The following is an 18,716-nucleotide window of genomic DNA, read 5'->3' as shown; positions in this document are numbered from 1 at the left end:
CACACACACAGACGTGAGGCACACATGAATACACAAACCGATGCAGGCATGTGACACGATGGCGGAGCAACACCGCGCTGGCGATGGTGCTGGCCGCTCGTAGCCCGCCGGTTCTGGGTCCAGTGCCAGGCTCGGTCCCGGGCTCTCCGGCACATAAAGAGACGCTCTGTTCCCCGGGCCGGCTGCACAGAACCCGGCTACTGTCCACCCTCTGCTACACAGACCACCACCATTGTTCTGGTGTTTTAATGAAGAGTCAACATGAATATTCAGAGACATGACAGGACAGACATTGGCTGACTGCACGGTCAAAAGGGACACAGGGAACACCCCCTCCAGGTGTTATCAAGTCGAGTAGGGTCGTGTGCGGAGACCACGTCCTAGAGCAGACAGCACAAGGTTGTTTTAGTGTCTTCGAGCCTAAAAAATTGGCAGATCGTGCCCCTCTTCAACAAAGCAGCTTAAAGCTAATCTGGAGCCCATTGAGAGGACTAGCTATCAAAACAGCTAATTCTCTGTTGCCCATATGGCCCGCTCAGACGAATAACATGAACAAACCTCTCTACGGCACTGATACCGAGTCACTGTGTTGAGAACATTCTGGCCTCCTGGTCCCAGACCAGGGACTTTCTAGATGTGGTCTAGAGTCTCGGTTCCATGAGGGGTTGACGGTTAGCCGAAAGCCCATTCTTGAGTCATCTCGCCCGCAGTCCACTAGGACCGGCTAATTACATGATGCTTAAAACATAAATCAAAACATGTTCCAATATTTTTGTACAATGCTGCTGCAGTCTGCTGCATCTGGTTTTTAACAACTTTATTGGCCTCCACTCAACCTCCACAATGGTTTGCTGTGAAAAGGTGACAATGGATTGATAATTGATAAAGGCAATAACCACATGATATAAACCATATTGAAAATACCATTTTCATTGATGTTAATCATGTGCACCATGAAAGGTTTAAACACTAACATCTTCCTTCTCTGATCCAAACCATCTCATCATCATTGTCTTCGATGCTATGGTAACCCCTATAGAGACAGAAACTTGCTGACATTCCCCTCGTCCTGTGTGAAACATGTGAAACCTCATGTGAAACTTCATGTGAACCCACATACATTACTGCAGGAGGCATAGCATTCAATTCCACTTTCTCAGTGGCAGTTAATAACATGCAGAGAAAAACTAAGATAATTAGAACTTGGAACTTGGAACACAGGGCACGTTAAAAGAAAAGACGGTATGTCGTGTTTACGCACACAAGGAAAACTACTGATTCCCCATTAAGACAAACCACATTTTTGGGCATACATTAGATCTTCTTTCATGGCCAAGGGCATGTGCCAAATAGTTTCTCTTATCACGGCCAAGACCTTGCATTACAATTAGCCTGTGTCTCGTTTGAATCTCAGCTTGAGCCCTAAGGATTTTCAAGACGCACACTTCAATAAAGGGCTTTTCATTTGGTAGAAAACAATTTAGCCGGAAGCTTGGGTTGACTTTTACAGTAATGTGTGTCCTCCCATCTCACTGTTTTCCAAAAGTCGAAAAATATTAACCTTAATTAGGATTATAAAATAAACCCCTTTGTGTGAAGATAACACAAGTGTACTATTATATGTTATAACTACCGCCCTAAGTTGTTATTTTACCCGGGTCTTATTAGGAACTGTTGGTGTGTATATTTCAACTAGTAGTGGATTCCAACCACAGGAAGCATGGTAACGAAATCAGTGCTCCGCCGGACCCTAGCCTAGCAACCGCAGCGTTGCTACACAAGAGCCCAACAGGAAGACACATGAGCTTAGAGCTGGGGATTGCCAATATGTCTAGAACCCAGGGGAGCGCTCCAGTTCAGGGGAGGGGCCGTCTCCAAAGGCCTGAGTCAGTCCACCTTAATGCAAGTCAAGATCTGAGAGCAAAAAGGGTGCTGCGTTCTACGCAAAGAACTACGTCACATTTGTAACATCGTCATACAGCGCAAAGTCCTGTAATCCAAACGGTCTCCCCTGTTATGAGTCAGGATCTGGACGGAGATCAAACCGTTCAGGGTTCCAGCTCGGCCCTTATGTAAACACCCCACCCCCGGTCCCCTCAGCCCTGAGTCTAGAAGGCTGACGCCACTGAACCAACAGGCCTTGCAACACCTGTGTAATAGACAGGCTCGGCGTAGGGGGCAAACACACCAGGGGAGAAACAATAGACCCGCACTCTGACACCAGATCTGAAGGGCTGAATCAAACCGTTGAGGGAGGGAAACGGGTATGCCATGTCTCCACCAGACTGTTAATGCTCTACCTGCCAGTCAGCCAGCCTATTGGCGGTGTGTCTGGTGTGTGTCTGGTGCACTGGGCTAAGGCGCATTCCATATAGGCACAGTCCTAATCGCAGAGACCCAGGATCGAATCCGGCCTGGGTCATTTACTGCATGTCCTCCCCTCTGTCTCCCACACTTTCCTCTCTATCTCTCTCTATAATAAAGCTGAAAAAATGCAAAAAAAAAAAAAATCTTTAAAAGTTATTATATACGTATCACACGAGCAACACGGACATGGGTGACTGGTGTTGATATCCGACCCGGGGGAAATATGACCAGAGTCCAACTTCCGCAACACCCTATGAAACCCATCCTTCATACCACTACAACTCCCACCAGAGGTGTTACCCAGCCAGCAGCCCACACAAGATTTATCACTGCCCGTCTGGCCAGGTGGATCTGGGCAGACTGTGAGGAGGTGGGGTCTCCAGCTAATCATCTCCGCTGCCACTCACTAATTAGATGAACAGAGCAGACAGCCAATAGGTCCGACATGCATCGCACTTTAAATGGAAGAAAATAACACAAGTGCTGTGATTTGTAGCACTAAAATCCTCCGGACACCTCTGGGCTTCCGTCCAGGTCCAGAGAACAGCCTTTAGTCTGAAAGCAGGCATTTGAGAGGAGTTTTCAGATGTTTTCTGAATACAGCCAAGCAGATCTCATTCAGCAATTTCTCTCTAGAGCTCAGATAAAGCTGTTGATGTATTCCAATTTAATCAATACATTTTGCCATCATGCAGAAAGCACACTTCACTCATTTGCTATACTTCCTCATTGAATGTATTTTCTCCAAACCTGTCTCAGGGTCAACAGTTGGCCCCTTGTCAACAGCGAGGTCTGACCCCTAAAGGTTATTTCCAGACAGTAGACATTATTAGAGTAGATTATGACGAGGGCCTTAGTCTCCTATAGCCGTGTCATGTTAACCCCTGCTCGGAAATCCGACAGCTCCCAGCCAACGAGGATGGGATACATTAGGCTGACCTGCGGCCAGAACATGGCACAACTGGAACCCTGTATGTTTGCGACTCCTGACACGACCTGATCCAATTTTGGTAAGTGGCTAAGGAGCTGAAGGTCTGAGCCACTGCATCTCTTAAGAAAACAAAGCCAGGTCTGTGCCAGAAACGGAGAGCTTAGGGAGGTTGAAAATAAAACAACACAAGCCCTGAACTGTGCTGCTATTTCTTCTCCATCCAGAGACGTTTAGGGCAACAGAGCTGGAAACCATCTTCTAGTCGATTGACATCAATATGCACTACTTTTGTGTTAATCAGCAGGACATGCCATTCAAGTTTGTTTCATATTTCATATGTCACTTTACAGAATTTAAATAATTGCAACCTTCTACACACTGTGTAGGTCGTTAGGTCACCCATTGATATCGAACTGGAAATGTGGCCAATCATCAAGAATTTTCCTTTGTTTGTTATGGTAATGGCCTGTATGTCGATCTACAAAGCCGTTATGTTATGCTTTACGGTTTTTGTTTTTACTTTTTTTAGTTTGTTTTTACTGAAGAATGTCAAACTATGAATGACAAGCCTTTGCAGGCATCTGTAAAGACCCTCATATAACTGTGATCTTTAAGGCACCCTATAATTACTTATACGCCTATGCATTATTCCAAACAAGAGAAATGTAGAAGAGGAAGATCCACTGGGATTAGTTGGTGAATGTTCTAAAACAACCTCACACAAGTCAGAAAAAGAACGCTTTGAGTTCATAATGTGCAATATGACGCAAATCCAAAAAGTATTCAATAGAGTCAAGACAAACCAAAGGGACTTGTTGAATCTAGTTGGAGTACCTTGCCTTCTTGCGGCTAACGTTACTTTTCCAATATTGCTCTGATCACTACTTCATCGAAGTACTTCATGACATCATCTTCATGTCATTTACCAGAAAAGAAAATACGTTATATAACTTTCTACGTTGAAAAGAGGGGAATTCCGTAAAACGCAATATGCCGATCGGACCAACAAAGAGGCAGCGTGTGGGCCAGCGGTCCAGCCCCAGACACAGCTGTCCCCAGCTGCATGATGCTACTGGGAGGAACAAAGCTTTGATGGGAACCACAATGACAAAGTTGTGTTACTGTTGTCTTACCAACACGATTGCAAATCTCTCCTCCAGTTCACTTTGTTCAGGCATGGGGAGCTTCGAGGGCATATGGTGACCCCTGAAGTCGTTGTGGTGATCCATACTCCCTGCGTTCCCCATCGTTGCAGTCCTCCTCCCCGGTCGATCTCTCAATGCGTAAAAGTTTCCGTTTTCACTCCACAAATCGTCTCACGGGTTCAGTGATAAGTTGTGTGTTTCGTTTTTCCGTCGGTGTCTTTTCGGGGTCGGGTCAGTTTAACGTGAAGCACATGTGATGAGAGCCGCACACCCGACTGTGCGTCCTGCGGGAGACCTCGTGAAGAGGTCTGAACTCGGGAAACTTCTCGGACGACCTGCGGACGGAACGAAACGCGTCCCCGCTATCCGCATCTTGCACAACTACGGCTCCACTCCCAGTGGGGAATAATGACGATGTGCATGATTCAGGCTTAGCAATGCCCGTCTGAGAGCCAAGCTAGTAGCTAATCCCTCCTAGTGCTGACCAGCTAGTTAAGGGGGTCCACACACACACCGCACACAATCACATCCCTATCCACAATGAGCCCATTCAGGGACAAGCCCCCTACTTGGGCGTGCCAAAGCCCGTCACTAAGGAGACGGTGTTTTGTATGTTGCATTGTGGTACTTTGAGTCCATTGTGCGTCAATAAATCAAAAAGTCAAGATTCCATAAACACAAAATGGTGTTTTATTTAAAAACACAAAGGTATATAATCCTGGGATCACGTTTTTCTGCCCCATTTAGCCAATGGTGGGATGTAATTTGATATCCTGACAGGGTGGGGTCCACGACTCCACATTAGTCACATGAGGATGACATCAACAACACATTGGAGAAGATCCAGAAGTTATCCAGATGCGCAGTGGTGTGGCGTTATTCACTGGACTCTGGAGAAACTCAACACTGGGCGTAAGTGAGCCCCTAGGGATACAAGCACAGCTGACGCATTTCACATTATGTCTCTAAATGTTGCAGTAGATCTGCGAGCAATAACCATCTTTTAAATCTCAGACAGAGTGCTTCAGGTGTGTGCTCTACTGTCACACCAGACCAAACTGGCATGGTTGCATATATAGGCTATACTTTGATCCACCGATGCACAGGCTATTCACCTGTTGGACATGGAAGCAAATGCAATTCCTTTGTGCTTTAAGGTCCATGTCTCACTGGACGACTTGAAGTTTTTATAAAATGTGTCTTGAGAAACCATAAACATTTCCAAAAGGTGACCCCACTGCCAGACCATTAAAAAACGATTATAAACTTATAATTCTGATAAATTTGAAAGAAGATAAACCGGTTACAACATTGAGAGCAGGACCCATTATTCAGCCGTGTGATCATACTACCAAGTCAACAATCGAACAGTACATCCATGTAACAGCGCCCTCTAGTGTACAATAACATGCCACATTATGAAATAGATTACGTTTTTCAAATGAAAGTAAATCATGTACCAAATGTTTCATCACCTATTTATCTACAAAGCTTCAGTTTCAAATATACACTACCCATGTGCACTAACTTGAGACACCTAAACGTAACGCCTTTGGATAAGGCAATTACGTTTAAAACAAAGCAGTACTGCAGGGTATAGCAATGACCACATAAACTCAAATTCAGTGGCACTCCCCTTTAAATGAGGAAATTTATTAACTGCATTTAATAACACTTGCAACAGGGTGTTGCGGCTTGAGGGATTGAAAGTAGTCTAAACATAAATGATATATCAATGCAAGAGGCTAAGTACCAAACTATATTTATTGTATTCAGTAAAAGGACAACAAAAAGAAAATGTACAATTATATGTGAAAGATGTTAACCAATTCCCCCCAGCATCTGAAGTCCAGTCTGGCCTCAGCCATTGCTCAGACCAGTGTGCCAGTAAGTCTGATAAAGAACTCAAAACCTCCCTAAAAACAGCAATGCCTCAATGTATAAGTTATATAATATAGCTGAACATGTGAACAACTGTGATTTTAAAAGAATGACACCTATTGGAGACTAGAGGACTTGGACTCGTGCATGTGGGACGCTGGGGGGTGGGGGTGGGGATTCCCTTTATTTTATGACCGGAGGACTGAAGAGAGGGCATGAAAACACAACTGAACTTATCCCTGCTCCTAAGTGACGTAAAGCCTTTATAAGTAGTGGGCTCTAACACCCTGACACTATACCACTTCATTCGGAAATCTATTCACGTAGCATTTTTGGTCCGGGTTACATTAACATAGTTTATTATCACTTCACACCGGGAGCGACATAATTGAGGTCAAGGTTCCATATACATACTTCTCTTTTGTTCCTTTAATTAAAAATGGAATATGGATAAATCAGACATTAGTTTGACCGTTGTTCCTTAAAAGATGACTAAAATGAGTTGTATGTATATGTTTGTATGTATATATATGTATATATATATACATATATATACACACACTTAAGAAATCCAACATATCTCTGTCTCAGCTTTCTTCCACCCAGTAAACTGCGGACTCGATCCATCAGCGCGCAGAACCGCCAAGTTTCAACCGCAGATACATAAACAGACACTAAGTTGGCGATGGCATATTAATCGCAGACATCGCTAACGGACCTCCCTTTGTGTTTCCCTGCGGGCCAGCCTGCTCGTGTCTGGAACATGTCATACTAGATAAATAGTATACACTACTTAAGCATTTTGAACACGGTGGCAACATAAGGATCTGGCCACAACGACATATCCCTGAATGAATTATAGAGCTTTCAGTTTGGGTGAAGGTAGAAGGAGAAAGAATCCAAAACAAAAGAAACAATGACAATGAGAGAAGAGGCCACGCTCCCGGGGGTCGGGTCCTCTGAGGTTTGTCCATGGTCCTCTTAGGAGAAGGAGCCTCCCGTCTGTTGTTGAAATACATCAATTGTGTCTTCGTCCTCCATCTCCAACTACAAAACATAGAAATACAACTTTAAGGCGCGGGACACAACCATATAACACACAACAAACAGCAATATATCACGGAGGACACCCCCTCAGCATCTATAGGGTATTTAAATCTGGCCCGTGTCAATCCAGGCATGGCCTTCAAGTTCCTTTCTATGTGCATCAAATTCATAAACATCTGTCTACAGGACCACAGCAAATGTTGTGGGAGTATATACCTTGGTAACCTACCCATCCATTCTTCAAGACAGGATGTAAAAAGCCAGTGTTGCAATACAAAGCACATAGTAAGAGCAGGACATGTTTAGGTAGACCTAGATGTTGAAAGCTGTACATGTGGGACTTAACCAGAGAAATACAACTGCAGCATAGAATCACTATGATAAAAGTAACAGTTAGGTTATTTAGTGCAGGAGTATTAACAAACATTTTGAAGAGTTGGCAGAAAAAAGCAGATTTACAATAGGGAATTGGAGTCAGTGTGGACATAAAAACGAACCACACTTGCTGTTGACATCTGGTGAAGAATAACCGTATTATCTAGTAACCCGCTTCGTTCAGCTGAGAAAGTAGGTTATGGTCCCCAACAGCGAGGATATATTATCAAGCCCTAGCTGCAGTGCACCCCCAAAGTACCAGGGTTACTTTAATGGGAGCGATGCTTGCATCCTACATGCAAACCCCAAAGACTGGGCAACAAAGAGTGCTTTACCAGCCTGTGTTAATACAGCCGTTTCTTATTAGAATAATACGCCTGCCTTGGGGCAAACTGTCAAGCATCTTGTAAAGAGCAACACAATCAGGTGCCAAAGGGCAAGACAGTACAGATTGGGGTGATAAAAGATCTAAAGCTTACACAAGTCCTTAATTATTTTGATGCAAGTTTCCTTTGCAAATAATTACCCTGATCTTACAATTAAATGAATAAAATAAATGGGTGACAAAATGTGTGATCACAATTTTTGGCCAAAAGTTTGACGATGTGGTCAACGTTCATCCTTGAGCGAAACTATTTTGAAGTATAGACACTGTGGTAATTCGACGAATAACAATTTGCAAATGTCAATCAGTGACTGACCGGGGTGGGCAATACATTCAACAACATTGCGGGAAATTACACAGGATAAAGAGCATTTATTTTTGTCCAACCTGTGCAGGGGTATCCGTCTCGTTGATTGGCTGTCCATCAAACCTAAACCTTATCTGACGAATCGCCAAGCCCTGCAAAACACAAGACAAACATGTTCTCAAAATCAAACATGAAACATCAGACAAGGAGCTGGGGGAAATGTTGACATGCAGTTATTGATTGAAAAACTACAGAAAAGGTGGCTCTTATGTTTTAACTCGCCAGCCAAGTCAGTTGGACTACATCACTTTAGTAGTACCTGTCGTTCGCAGTATGCCTTCATTAACTTGCTGAGCGGAGTGTGCCTTTTGATTTTGAACTGTACGACCGACCCGTCTTGACCCGCTACTTTAAGATTAATATGGTCGTTCTCCGTCTTCACACCTTCCTAGAAACAGACACACAGACAAACACGCTCAGCATCCCATGCGCCACAAACAGTTGCACTTAAGACCACCTACAGAACCGCACACGGACGGAACCCCTGGAGGTCCGCAGCAGAGGTGCGCACCCCTCGCCTGGTCCTGGCTGAAGATGCGCACCCAAGGCGTTCCATCGGACTAGCATAGCAAGCTAGTCCGTGGTTTAACTGGCGCAGAAAGGCACAATGGCGCAAATAAAAACACTACAAATCGTTCATTTATCAAACATATGTGCTTCAGCAAATGTCAATATAGTTGATCATGTGTCAGACAAATAGTTTAGTGTAGAATGAACACATCACAATGCAAGGATGTTCGCATATAACAGAAAGATCCGCACATTTGTCTACCTTTGTGTAGTCGGTCTGCCCGCTCAAATGCTGCGCTATCTGGAGATGGTTAGCTAAGCTAGGTTAGCCACAAAGCTCACGTTAACTCACAAAGGACAGCATTTAACAATAATTACACATGCACAATAGTTATTTAATGGCAAACCATCACTAACCTTTGGCTTTTCTTCAGACATTGTGCAATTTCTCCCCGAGACCTCACTTCCAATGTGAAAACGGATTGCTATCCGGGCAGTGCGTTTGCGGGTCTGCAGGCGGCTCTTCCTCGGTCTGTTAGGTTTCGACCGGGAGCGCGCGCACAGTATGAAATTGTGATTGGACCACTCCATGTCACGTGTTTCGTATTATTCGGGAACGTGGATACTTGTGCGCGCAAGCACATGTTCGCGTGCCCGCGACTCAGACTAAACAGACAGATTTGCACAACTCTTGGACCACTCTAGCTTCAAACACATAGTTGAGATAGAAAATCAAGTAGTAGTAGATCAAGGAGACACATACCTTCAATATACTGTATTTATGTGGTACAAAACACTACAGAACAAACCATGAATATGTAAATGATGATCAATCTAAAAGTGGATACAAACATTATTTTACTATACCATTAGCACAAAAGTAAATGATAATGCATAAGGATAATGTGAAATAGCATTTGCAATTCACATTAATAATTGCTATTACTTAAACACCCCAATTAGATTAATTTCAGAAGGACACCAATTAATATATGGTTTACTAGCATTGTGTAAAAGTGACATTCAATCAATATTAGGCTTTACTCTTTTTGATAATGAACCATACAGCATAACATAAACAAATGACTACAGTGGAAAACATAATCACATGATATCTATGTAAAGAGGCATTATAATGAAATGTGATTCAATGGAGTGCATTTTTGATTTACAAGGTTCTACATTCATACACATTCTTTATCTGTCATTGGCATGAAATAAAAATCTAACATCACAGTATAACACATTCTACTTGATAGGGATGATAATCCGCAGGGACCTAATGATACAACATCACAACAATTTCTGATTAACGACAGAAAATCTATTGTGATTCTGTTGTGACTTCTTCTCCTGGATTGTTTCTTAATTGTCGTCCATGCGTGAATACGGATTCCCCTTTGTAAGACCTAAAACAAAAAAACAAAAACAAAATTACATTTTTGATCTTTCATTAAGAGCGCAGTGAAATATTTTTTACTGCTGCCACTGCAAAGTTTAAAGTTAAATTATTTTCATAAATTAGGCAACAGTTCTGTCAAACACGTATCGTTAGGCATTTATTTCTCATTTTATCTTGTCATATGAAATGCATTTGGTTAGCAAACCATTAAATTCTTTAATCTATTAATGTTCAATTACAAGTATTTGTTGCCTGTGTGTGTGTGTGTGTGTGTGTGTGTGTGTGTGTGTGTGTGTGTGTGTGTGTGTGTGTGTGTGTGTGTGTGTGTGTGTGTGTGTGTGTGTGTACAAATAATAAATACATATATATAATATATAGTTAAGGAAGTTAAAGGAGTACTATTTAGTTAAACTGCAGCATTCTTCAGTTGAACTACATTTTATTAGTTTACAAATATTTTTCTTTCTCATACTTAGTGTTCATTCATACATTTTGAGAGCATTTACTGTAGTACATCCTACAAGGTCTGATGTCTGATGACAAAATCAGATCCCTCCAGTAGGGGGCGCCATTAAATCATAAATTATTAAAGATCAAATTTTAGCACCTTCATCTGTTAAGTATACTTTGGACATGAAAGGGAGAGTGTGATGTTTTCCTTTAAAAAAAACGAAAGGATTCATGTTTCTTACCATATTTCTGCCTGACTTCTTCGTGACGCACATTCATCTCAGACTTTCTGTTTACATAAAAACAAGATAAGTGTTAAGATCAAGGATGTCTGAAGGTTGAAGGTGACCACTGCAACTTGTTGATAGTGCTGATCATATCTGGATTCAAGCAGTACCCAACGCCTAGATCAACACTCAATTACCTCTCATCTTTGCGGGCCTTCCTCGCGCGGTCCTGTTGGGCTGCTCTAGCGTCCTGTCGCTTGTTCCTGGAGTTTTATAATCATAACATAATACACACAGTGAGCCGCTTAAAGGAACTAAAAAGTCCAACGTGACGAGAAAACTTGGGCAGTTGGCCACACAAGCAGAGACATGCTCTGAGTCTTGTAGCATATAACAAAGACACCCACACAGGCAGGGATCTAACACCACGTGCACAAACACACACACACACACACACACACCAAACTGAATAAAACTGAGTCCCATTCCAAACACTATTGAGGAGTGCATTTATTTTCAACTTGAAGGTGGATTAGAGGAAATTAAGTCCATTTGAAACACCAGCATTCACATCTGAACTGAGCCGAACATGGGCAAAGGCTGATGCAGGCTGACAAGTAACAATAGGAGCTCATTGTGTTCCTTCTTCTTGGCTGGGGAACTGAGCCAAATTACAAAGTAAACTTAGCCTTGTGACTCGTGAGCCTGGTCACAGGATAGCCGATTTGATGAAAGACTAAAGCGGTTTAATTCACTGCTTACCCGATTCTTTCACATTTACAGCAGCAGAAACAGCAGACCAGAATGGCAATGATGATTATGCCTGCCAGCACTGACATGGAAATGATCAGACTCTGGAAGTTGACTGGAAATGACCCCAAAGGCAACAAAAAGGGGACATGGGGGACATCGTTATTACAACGTTGAGTGAAAATGTGACCTTCAGTGATCATTTTTATTGCTGGTCAGAATGTGCTAGTCTTACCCCAGCAAAGACCCCATCGTGCATTATTTAATGGACACACACTGGGCTTAGGCAGGATGCTTCTCGCAGGGTAGTCCACACATTCATTCGTTGACATGCACCACAAACACTGAAACAGACATAGAAATGTGCTCCTTTAATTTTCTTTGTATATTAAGAAAAGGCTTGTATGGTATATTGATTTATTCTTTATGGATTTATTTAAAGACTTACATTCACATTCTTAAGGCAGTCTTCACAAGTGGTGTTAGACTTTGAGGCACAAGGGACTGAAATGGGAATTATAACATATTATATTAATGTGAGGTTATTCACATTAGGGAATGGCTATGACGGATTGACTTATTTAGGTATAAGCATGTAATAACCCCATGTTCTGCAGTATTGTGAATAAAACAAAGTGAAACAGATAGTTTAAAGCTGAGCATTTCGCATCCAGTTGCGCAAATGGTTAATTTACAGAGACACAGATTTAATGAAATACAAAAATCAAATACGTAACTAAATATATTTGGTGTCGTGCGAAAGAAAATACTAATCGCAATAATCCGGTTAAAGGGAGAAACTGGTTTGTTTTGGTCATGTTTTGATCCTGAGGGAAACTTGTGACCTGAGCCAATAAACAACAGGAGAAGCTAAGTGGCTAATGAAGTAGCAGCAGAACTCACCTCCCGGAGGATCCACGGTCTGCGAGTTACCACTTCTGATGGCGCTCAGGGTGAAGATCACAACTAAAAACGCAAATCTATACATTCCGGACATTTCGGGATTTGCCAAAATTGTATCACTAAAGTAAAACTTTCGAGTCGCGGATTTGTAAGCAGCTGAAGAGGGGTGGATACCTTTCTTTTCTTTTTTCTTTTTTTCAATCAAGGTCTGACGTCACGGGCCCCAGGGCCCCATGGTCAGCAAAAGGAAGCTTTCACAACTTTCACAAGTTTCATGCTCAGTGTCATTTCCTCATCACACCACACTGACAAACAACCACACCCAAACCACTTAATGAAATACAATAATTTATTAAAGCATATTTAAATTCAGTTATAAAACGTTGTCTTTTGTTCAAAACAAGCAGAAGGGACAGTCAGTGTTCAACGGCAGGGAAAGCCTCTGGAATGGCCGCCGGCAGCTTTACCAGAAAGCCTCCCCGTAGATCACTGAGACTGGGGAGAGCAGTGGAAGACGGGCGGTGTTGTGACGTTAGGTGAAGACAATCTGTATAGTCTTAGTAGATTTCATTGTTTTTGTGGGCAATAGCTTGGCAAATGCATGTTTCCCTGCTTTTACATCATCCAAAGTGCCCCAGACTTCCTGACATATATTAAACATTCAACAAGCACAGCCAGTCATAACATTGGGAGCTACAGCCCGTTTGTTTGAAACCATATGACATTCTTTTCACTTTTAAGCACATACAATTTTGAGCATGTTTACATCCAATGTTGCATCGACCGTGGTACAATTGAGTTGTATCAGAGAACACACTATTCATTCAGAAATCCAAACATTAAACAGCATCATCACAATTCATTTCTGTGACTGTCCTCACAACATTGGTGCTTGTGAATTCTCCCCGCCACTCACTCTCTCCCCATCATCAATAGTCCACATAATAAATAAGCCTCACAGACACTCAACACTATCTAAAAACAAACAAGATACATCCTTCAGACATGGGGTGGCCAAGCTGCGTCATGCTCGCTCCTCAGTCATTGAATAACAGCTTCAGTCACAAATCCTTTCAATGACCAACTCTGTTCAAAAAATATAACAGATCAATACTGAGAAATAGTCTAACAGTAACGTTACACTTACAAGCGGAAAACAGTTGTACAACCATTTACAGTAAATGGCACCTTTATCGAAACGCTCTAACACATTGCCCTACACGTTCCTCTTGTCTCTGCAAATGTTTGAGAAGGCAAACGTTTCCATATCTAGAAACATGGTATTGCCAGCTTTGTACATTTGTAAATAGCCATATCTGTTGACTATAAGTCAAAAATGTACTTTGAAAAACCCACTTAAGGCAATAAAGTGTAGATGCTGTTCTGTTCTGATGATGTGGTATCGCCCGTTTACCTGAGGGACTCTAAATTCCGGACAGGGACTTAAAGGGGAAAATGCTAAATGATAGTGAAGGAGCTCATTGCTTTTTACAGAATTGTCTGTGCATGTGATTTGATTTGTTAAGCATGGTTGACGCTGAACATATAAAATGCACGCTTGGTCGAATACCCCCCCCCCCCTGGTTTAAGGTTTTAAATACAAAAAATGAAAATACTTTTAAAGGACGTTGACTCCAGAAGGGAACTGTAAGCAAGATAACAGCAACCACCAGTGTAAATAACATGAGTAAGCGTCAAGGATATTCAAAACGAAGCCTGTATCAGAGGAAGCAATACCCTGTGGAAAAATTAGCTTATAGTTGTGCAGATGCTATCGTTTTGAATGTTGCAATAAGCAGTTATTTTTGTCTTTCTGTACAAACTTTTCAAACCATTCTTTCTAAAGTTTGACAACATTGTTCAATGGTCACTAGAAAGCTCTACGATTTTCTTCTGCAAGTGATTTGCTTCTGATCTTCCCTGGTCTTTCCCCCCATGGTCCTGTTGGGTCCGGTTCTGTACAGCGCAGGACCTGTCCTGTCCTGACCATCACCGGATCCAGTTGGTTCCGTAGCTCGACACAGATCTCACGCTACAACGCTTCTTCACGATCATGTTGATGTAGGCCTTCATGATCTTGGTGATCTCCCCGACCTGAGACACACAGAAACCCAGAAATAAAAATTCAGGCTGTTCTCAAAACAACATGGCAAACACTGTTCTCCAGCAGAACATCTCGAGCGGGACGGTGAACGTACCTGTGGCGTCTCAAAGAACATCTCCCTCTCATCCACGGTGATCTTGTAGGTGCAGGGCTGAGGAGCACCGAAGAAGACGATGTGCTCGTACGGGAAAGTCTCAAGAGGCTTTGGGTCTCCTCTCTTGTAGACTGAGATATTCTCCGCACTCACACTCAGCCACAGATCGTGAGGGAAGCCTCCCTCCTTGCACTGCAAAGACAACACAAAACGTCCCTGTCAAATCGACTCATCAACAACACCGGCTTTTGAACTCGACACATGACTCAACTCAACATCGAGTCTCCTGGGTCTTTACCTCCACATCAAACAGCGTGGAGCCGTAGCCGGGCCACTCCTTGATGATGGTCATGTACTTGAGCATGGCTTGGTGCTGGTCCAGCCCCCGGATGCGGGACCACTTCTCCAGGATGCTGGCTCTGGTGGCCGACGTCTCCTCCTTGATCCACATCTCCAGCATCTGCTCCTCCTCCATGCGTTGCTTCTTCATGGAGCCCGTCTTCAGGCCTCTCCGCAGGGTGCCCTCCAGGAAGCTTGTCCTCCGCCGCTCCAGCGTCTGGCCCGTCTGGCCCGTGGCGCCGGCCCCAGCCTTGGTGAAGTGCAGGATGCGGCTGCGCAGGCGACCCATGGGGTACACGTTCTCCAGGATCCAGTTGACCCGGGCCTTGTCACCGTGGAGGAACTGCAGGCGCAGGGCCCCCAGGTGCTGCAGAGTCTCCTCCGGCGCGGGGAAGTGGCCGCTGGTCAGACTCTCGTGGGCCTGAGGGGAACCCGCAAGGAGAGGGTTTAGCACCGGGAGGAGAACCTAACCTCTGGAGGGCTGTGTGTGAGCATCTGTACGAGTACAGTGTGACTCACCTGCTCAAACATGAACGCAAACTCCACGCCTTCCTTGGGCATGCTCTCCACGTCCAGGAAGCAGTAGAGTTTGAAGTAGAGTTTCCACTGTCCTTCATCCTCCTCTTCCTCACTGCCAGCCAGACTGATGGGGGAAATGTTTCCAACTATTAATCTAACTGCATGTTTGTCATTTTAAACTTTCCATCTTTACTGAGCTGTATATTTGACTCAAACAATGTGATCTCTTGGACGACTGACCGCTCAAACTTAGCCAGAACATCAGCAACGATCACCCGGCTCTCCACCGCTCGGACGATGTTGTTCCTGTGCTCGAACAGAGCAAACATGTTCCTGCTGTCCTCCATCGCCAGGCCTCTGATCAGCTTCTCCACCACCTGGACATCAGGGCATTGATGTTAGTCAGACATTAAATTACACTTTAAACTTTGGCTTTGAAGTGTTTTGAAAAACGCAGTAAATAGAGCTACGAAGGTTCCACATTGACAATGTAAAAAATATGCTTTTATCTAAAGCAAATTCATATATATGTGTAAAAGGACCCGGTTAGGGCATCTTGCTCACAGGTGCCTACAGGTAGTCTGAAGACATTGGGAATCAAACCCAGTACCTTTCGGATTGAAGTCCCCCATAACACCACATTATCTGGCCCCTACACGCATGAACTTTGCGTAAAAAATAGAAATGTTCTCCTTTCTGCGTAGCAATGTTGTGTGTGAACCCATCTACAGCGTTTCTGCAGTCCAGTCTACAGCCTACCTCTCCAGCAGTGGTGTGGGAGTTGATGGAGATCTTGCAGGACCCCCCGCCGTGGCAGTAAACCGTGGTGGTCATCTCCTGTCTGGTGAGGAGAGCGACGATCTCTTCCTGGGACGGAACATACTCTCGGCACTTGGTCTTCTTTAGTGACTCGCCGATGAAATGGGCAAACAGTTCGATCTCTGAGCCAGGAAACAGCTCTTTAATCCTGTTGAAACATCCGAGATGAAGAAGTTTATAAAGAGATGTGAAGGGAACACAGGCTAGCAGATACATTAGTAGTATGTATCTGCAATATTTGTTTGATAGTTGCAATATTTGTTTGCAGACTCTTAAATAACGAGTAAATCAGTAAAGTTAAATTCCGTTACATATCACTGACAAAATACAAAAGCCTCTCTAAGACAGTAGCAGTTCCGACTGAGTTCTGACCCGATACCTTTTGAGGTGAAACTTGAGGTAGCGCAGGATACCCCTGCTGGGGAGGAAAGTGCAGCCCATACAGGTGAGCAGGTGCCAGTGGGCGCGATTGGCCAGACTGTTGGGTTGGGGAACGTGATTGGTCTGTTTGATCAGCTGACAGTAGACCTCGTCTCTGAGTGGCCGCAGGTCCTGACAGGTCTGCAGGATGCCCTGGATGATGGGCACGGGGTCTGACACCGCCTCCATCTCCTGCAGCGAGTTGAATATCTTCACTGCCTCGTCCTGCAGGCTGGAGTAACCCTTCTCCTTTTGCACTGCAGGGAACAAACACAAATACAGGTTGGATTCCGAAAAACACAGCCGGACGTTCCTGAATTTACATTTTACATTTAGGAGATTTTGCTGACGCTTTTATCCTAAGCGACTTACACCCATTCATTCACACATTCACACCCCGATGGCGGAGTCAACCACGCAGGGGGACAGCCAGCTCGCCTGGAGCAGTTAGGGTGAGGCGTCTTGCTCAGGGTCACCTCGAAACGCAGCTAGTAGGAGCCGGGGATCGAATTAGCAACCTCAATCCGCTCTACCTCCTGAGCTACTGCCGCCCCAGGTCCATGAAACTCGATACTAGTATTAGGGTTTAACTGTGGATATAACAGCAGACTTACGCTGGACACTGACGTCTCCGTAAGGCAGCGGTAGGAGAGGGGAGTGCAGGGGGTGCTGGGTATATCTCAGGATGGGGTTCCTCCAGTAGGTCTGCTCCACTGCCTCCACGTTCAGACTGCTCTCCTGGGGACGGAGAGAGCAGCGTGAGTCATCCAGCGGTTTATAGATCATGAACTCAAAATAGTAAGCTGTAGGCATTGCTGTAGCATGCAGGTAGCAGGAAGAAGCACTTCAAAAAGGATGAATGTTTGTCATTCAATTAGTACATTTCATTACGTCTGGGAATCGCCCACTATCCCACCGGGTAATTCAATCATTTGTTTCCAAAGCACTTTTATGAAACCCCAAATGGGAGCAAAATGAACTGCAGTAATTCAGTAATTCACACACAATTGGATCAATAGCACACAGAGCGTTGAGGAAAAGTAGGAAAGCAGAGTGCGGTAAAAGGTACACTATGCACTCACTCCACTATGTGGTGCTGTCAGCCCAACAGACAGATAATGTGCATTACCATTCCTCTACTGGCAACGGCTGTGTGTTTATAGATTCCTATTGGCCCAAACCCAAACACGGCTTTGAGAGTCTGACAAAAACAATAACGGATTAACAGCCGACCCAGAAAAATGTTATTCAAAGAGGTTGTCGAATAAGAATGGCATAGTGTACCTTTAGGCAGCATCACCCCCCCCCCCCCACACACACACACACACACATACACACACACACACACACACACACACACACACACACTCTATATTTAAGTACCTCACTTAAGAACTACATTGTCTGCAACCTGGTTAAGTAGCTGGTATGGATTCAAGTTTGCCAAGAAAATGCAAATGACAACCGGTTAATTAATGAGTGAATTCAATAGCCGTTACTGGGCAACCAATCATGATGGGGAACGTTGGGTCGTGTGCTGTGTGAGGGGTCTCTACCTTGATGTCCCTGATGAGCTGCTGGGTGGGGGTCTCGATGGGCACCTTGCTGTCGATGGCCCCCTGTATGGCGGACGCCCACCTCATGGCCTCGTTCAGCATCTTGGTGTACAGGCGGTATGAGT

General features: G+C 44.1%; 4 protein-coding genes across 7 annotated transcripts in view; all 4 read right to left on the bottom strand.

Annotated features, from left to right (window-relative positions):
* The window catches only part of fmnl2a (formin-like 2a), a 51,670-nt gene extending 46,726 nt beyond the window's left edge, over positions 1 to 4,944 (bottom strand). For all 4 annotated transcript variants that reach the window (XM_084478505.1, XM_084478507.1, XM_084478506.1 and 1 more), the window contains exon 1: positions 4,432 to 4,944. In XM_084478505.1, the coding sequence (XP_084334631.1) occupies positions 4,432 to 4,545 (114 nt within the window). In that variant the 5' untranslated portion in view covers positions 4,546 to 4,944. The remainder of the gene's footprint in view (positions 1 to 4,431) is intronic.
* A 1,245-nt stretch (positions 4,945 to 6,189) lies between these two features.
* LOC311358165 (small ubiquitin-related modifier 3-like) lies at positions 6,190 to 9,538 on the bottom strand. Its single transcript, XM_084478172.1, has 4 exons — positions 9,426 to 9,538; positions 8,758 to 8,886; positions 8,519 to 8,590; positions 6,190 to 7,371 (listed from the first exon to the last, which is right to left on the bottom strand). Exons 1-4 carry the CDS (start codon positions 9,444 to 9,446, stop codon positions 7,306 to 7,308), a joined length of 288 nt encoding a protein of 95 aa, XP_084334298.1. The 5' UTR covers positions 9,447 to 9,538; the 3' UTR covers positions 6,190 to 7,305.
* A 240-nt stretch (positions 9,539 to 9,778) lies between these two features.
* Positions 9,779 to 12,930, bottom strand: pttg1ipb (PTTG1 interacting protein b). Its single transcript, XM_084478003.1, has 7 exons — positions 12,741 to 12,930; positions 12,286 to 12,341; positions 12,073 to 12,181; positions 11,850 to 11,952; positions 11,285 to 11,350; positions 11,103 to 11,149; positions 9,779 to 10,417 (listed from the first exon to the last, which is right to left on the bottom strand). The coding sequence occupies exons 1-7, from the start codon at positions 12,832 to 12,834 to the stop codon at positions 10,374 to 10,376; spliced, it is 519 nt and encodes a 172-aa protein (XP_084334129.1). The 5' UTR covers positions 12,835 to 12,930; the 3' UTR covers positions 9,779 to 10,373.
* Positions 12,931 to 13,133: 203 nt separating this feature from the next.
* Positions 13,134 to 18,716, bottom strand: part of myo10l3 (myosin X, like 3) — a 63,504-nt gene continuing 57,921 nt past the window's right edge. The window contains exons 30-38 of the mRNA XM_084478951.1: positions 18,592 to 18,716; positions 17,650 to 17,773; positions 16,995 to 17,292; positions 16,556 to 16,763; positions 16,037 to 16,173; positions 15,797 to 15,920; positions 15,237 to 15,698; positions 14,939 to 15,130; positions 13,134 to 14,834 (exon numbers count right to left, since the gene is read on the bottom strand). The exon at positions 18,592 to 18,716 is cut by the window's right edge and continues 33 nt beyond it. Coding sequence (XP_084335077.1) covers positions 14,730 to 14,834; positions 14,939 to 15,130; positions 15,237 to 15,698; positions 15,797 to 15,920; positions 16,037 to 16,173; positions 16,556 to 16,763; positions 16,995 to 17,292; positions 17,650 to 17,773; positions 18,592 to 18,716 — 1,775 coding nt within the window. The 3' untranslated portion in view covers positions 13,134 to 14,729. The remainder of the gene's footprint in view (positions 14,835 to 14,938; positions 15,131 to 15,236; positions 15,699 to 15,796; positions 15,921 to 16,036; positions 16,174 to 16,555; positions 16,764 to 16,994; positions 17,293 to 17,649; positions 17,774 to 18,591) is intronic.

The sequence above is a fragment of the Micromesistius poutassou genome (genome assembly GCF_964030765.1).
Source record: "Micromesistius poutassou genome assembly, chromosome: 14".
Taxonomy (NCBI): Eukaryota; Metazoa; Chordata; class Actinopteri; order Gadiformes; family Gadidae; genus Micromesistius; species Micromesistius poutassou.
Note: the sequence above shows the minus strand (reverse complement) of the source record. Positions and strands in the feature narration are given on the sequence as shown.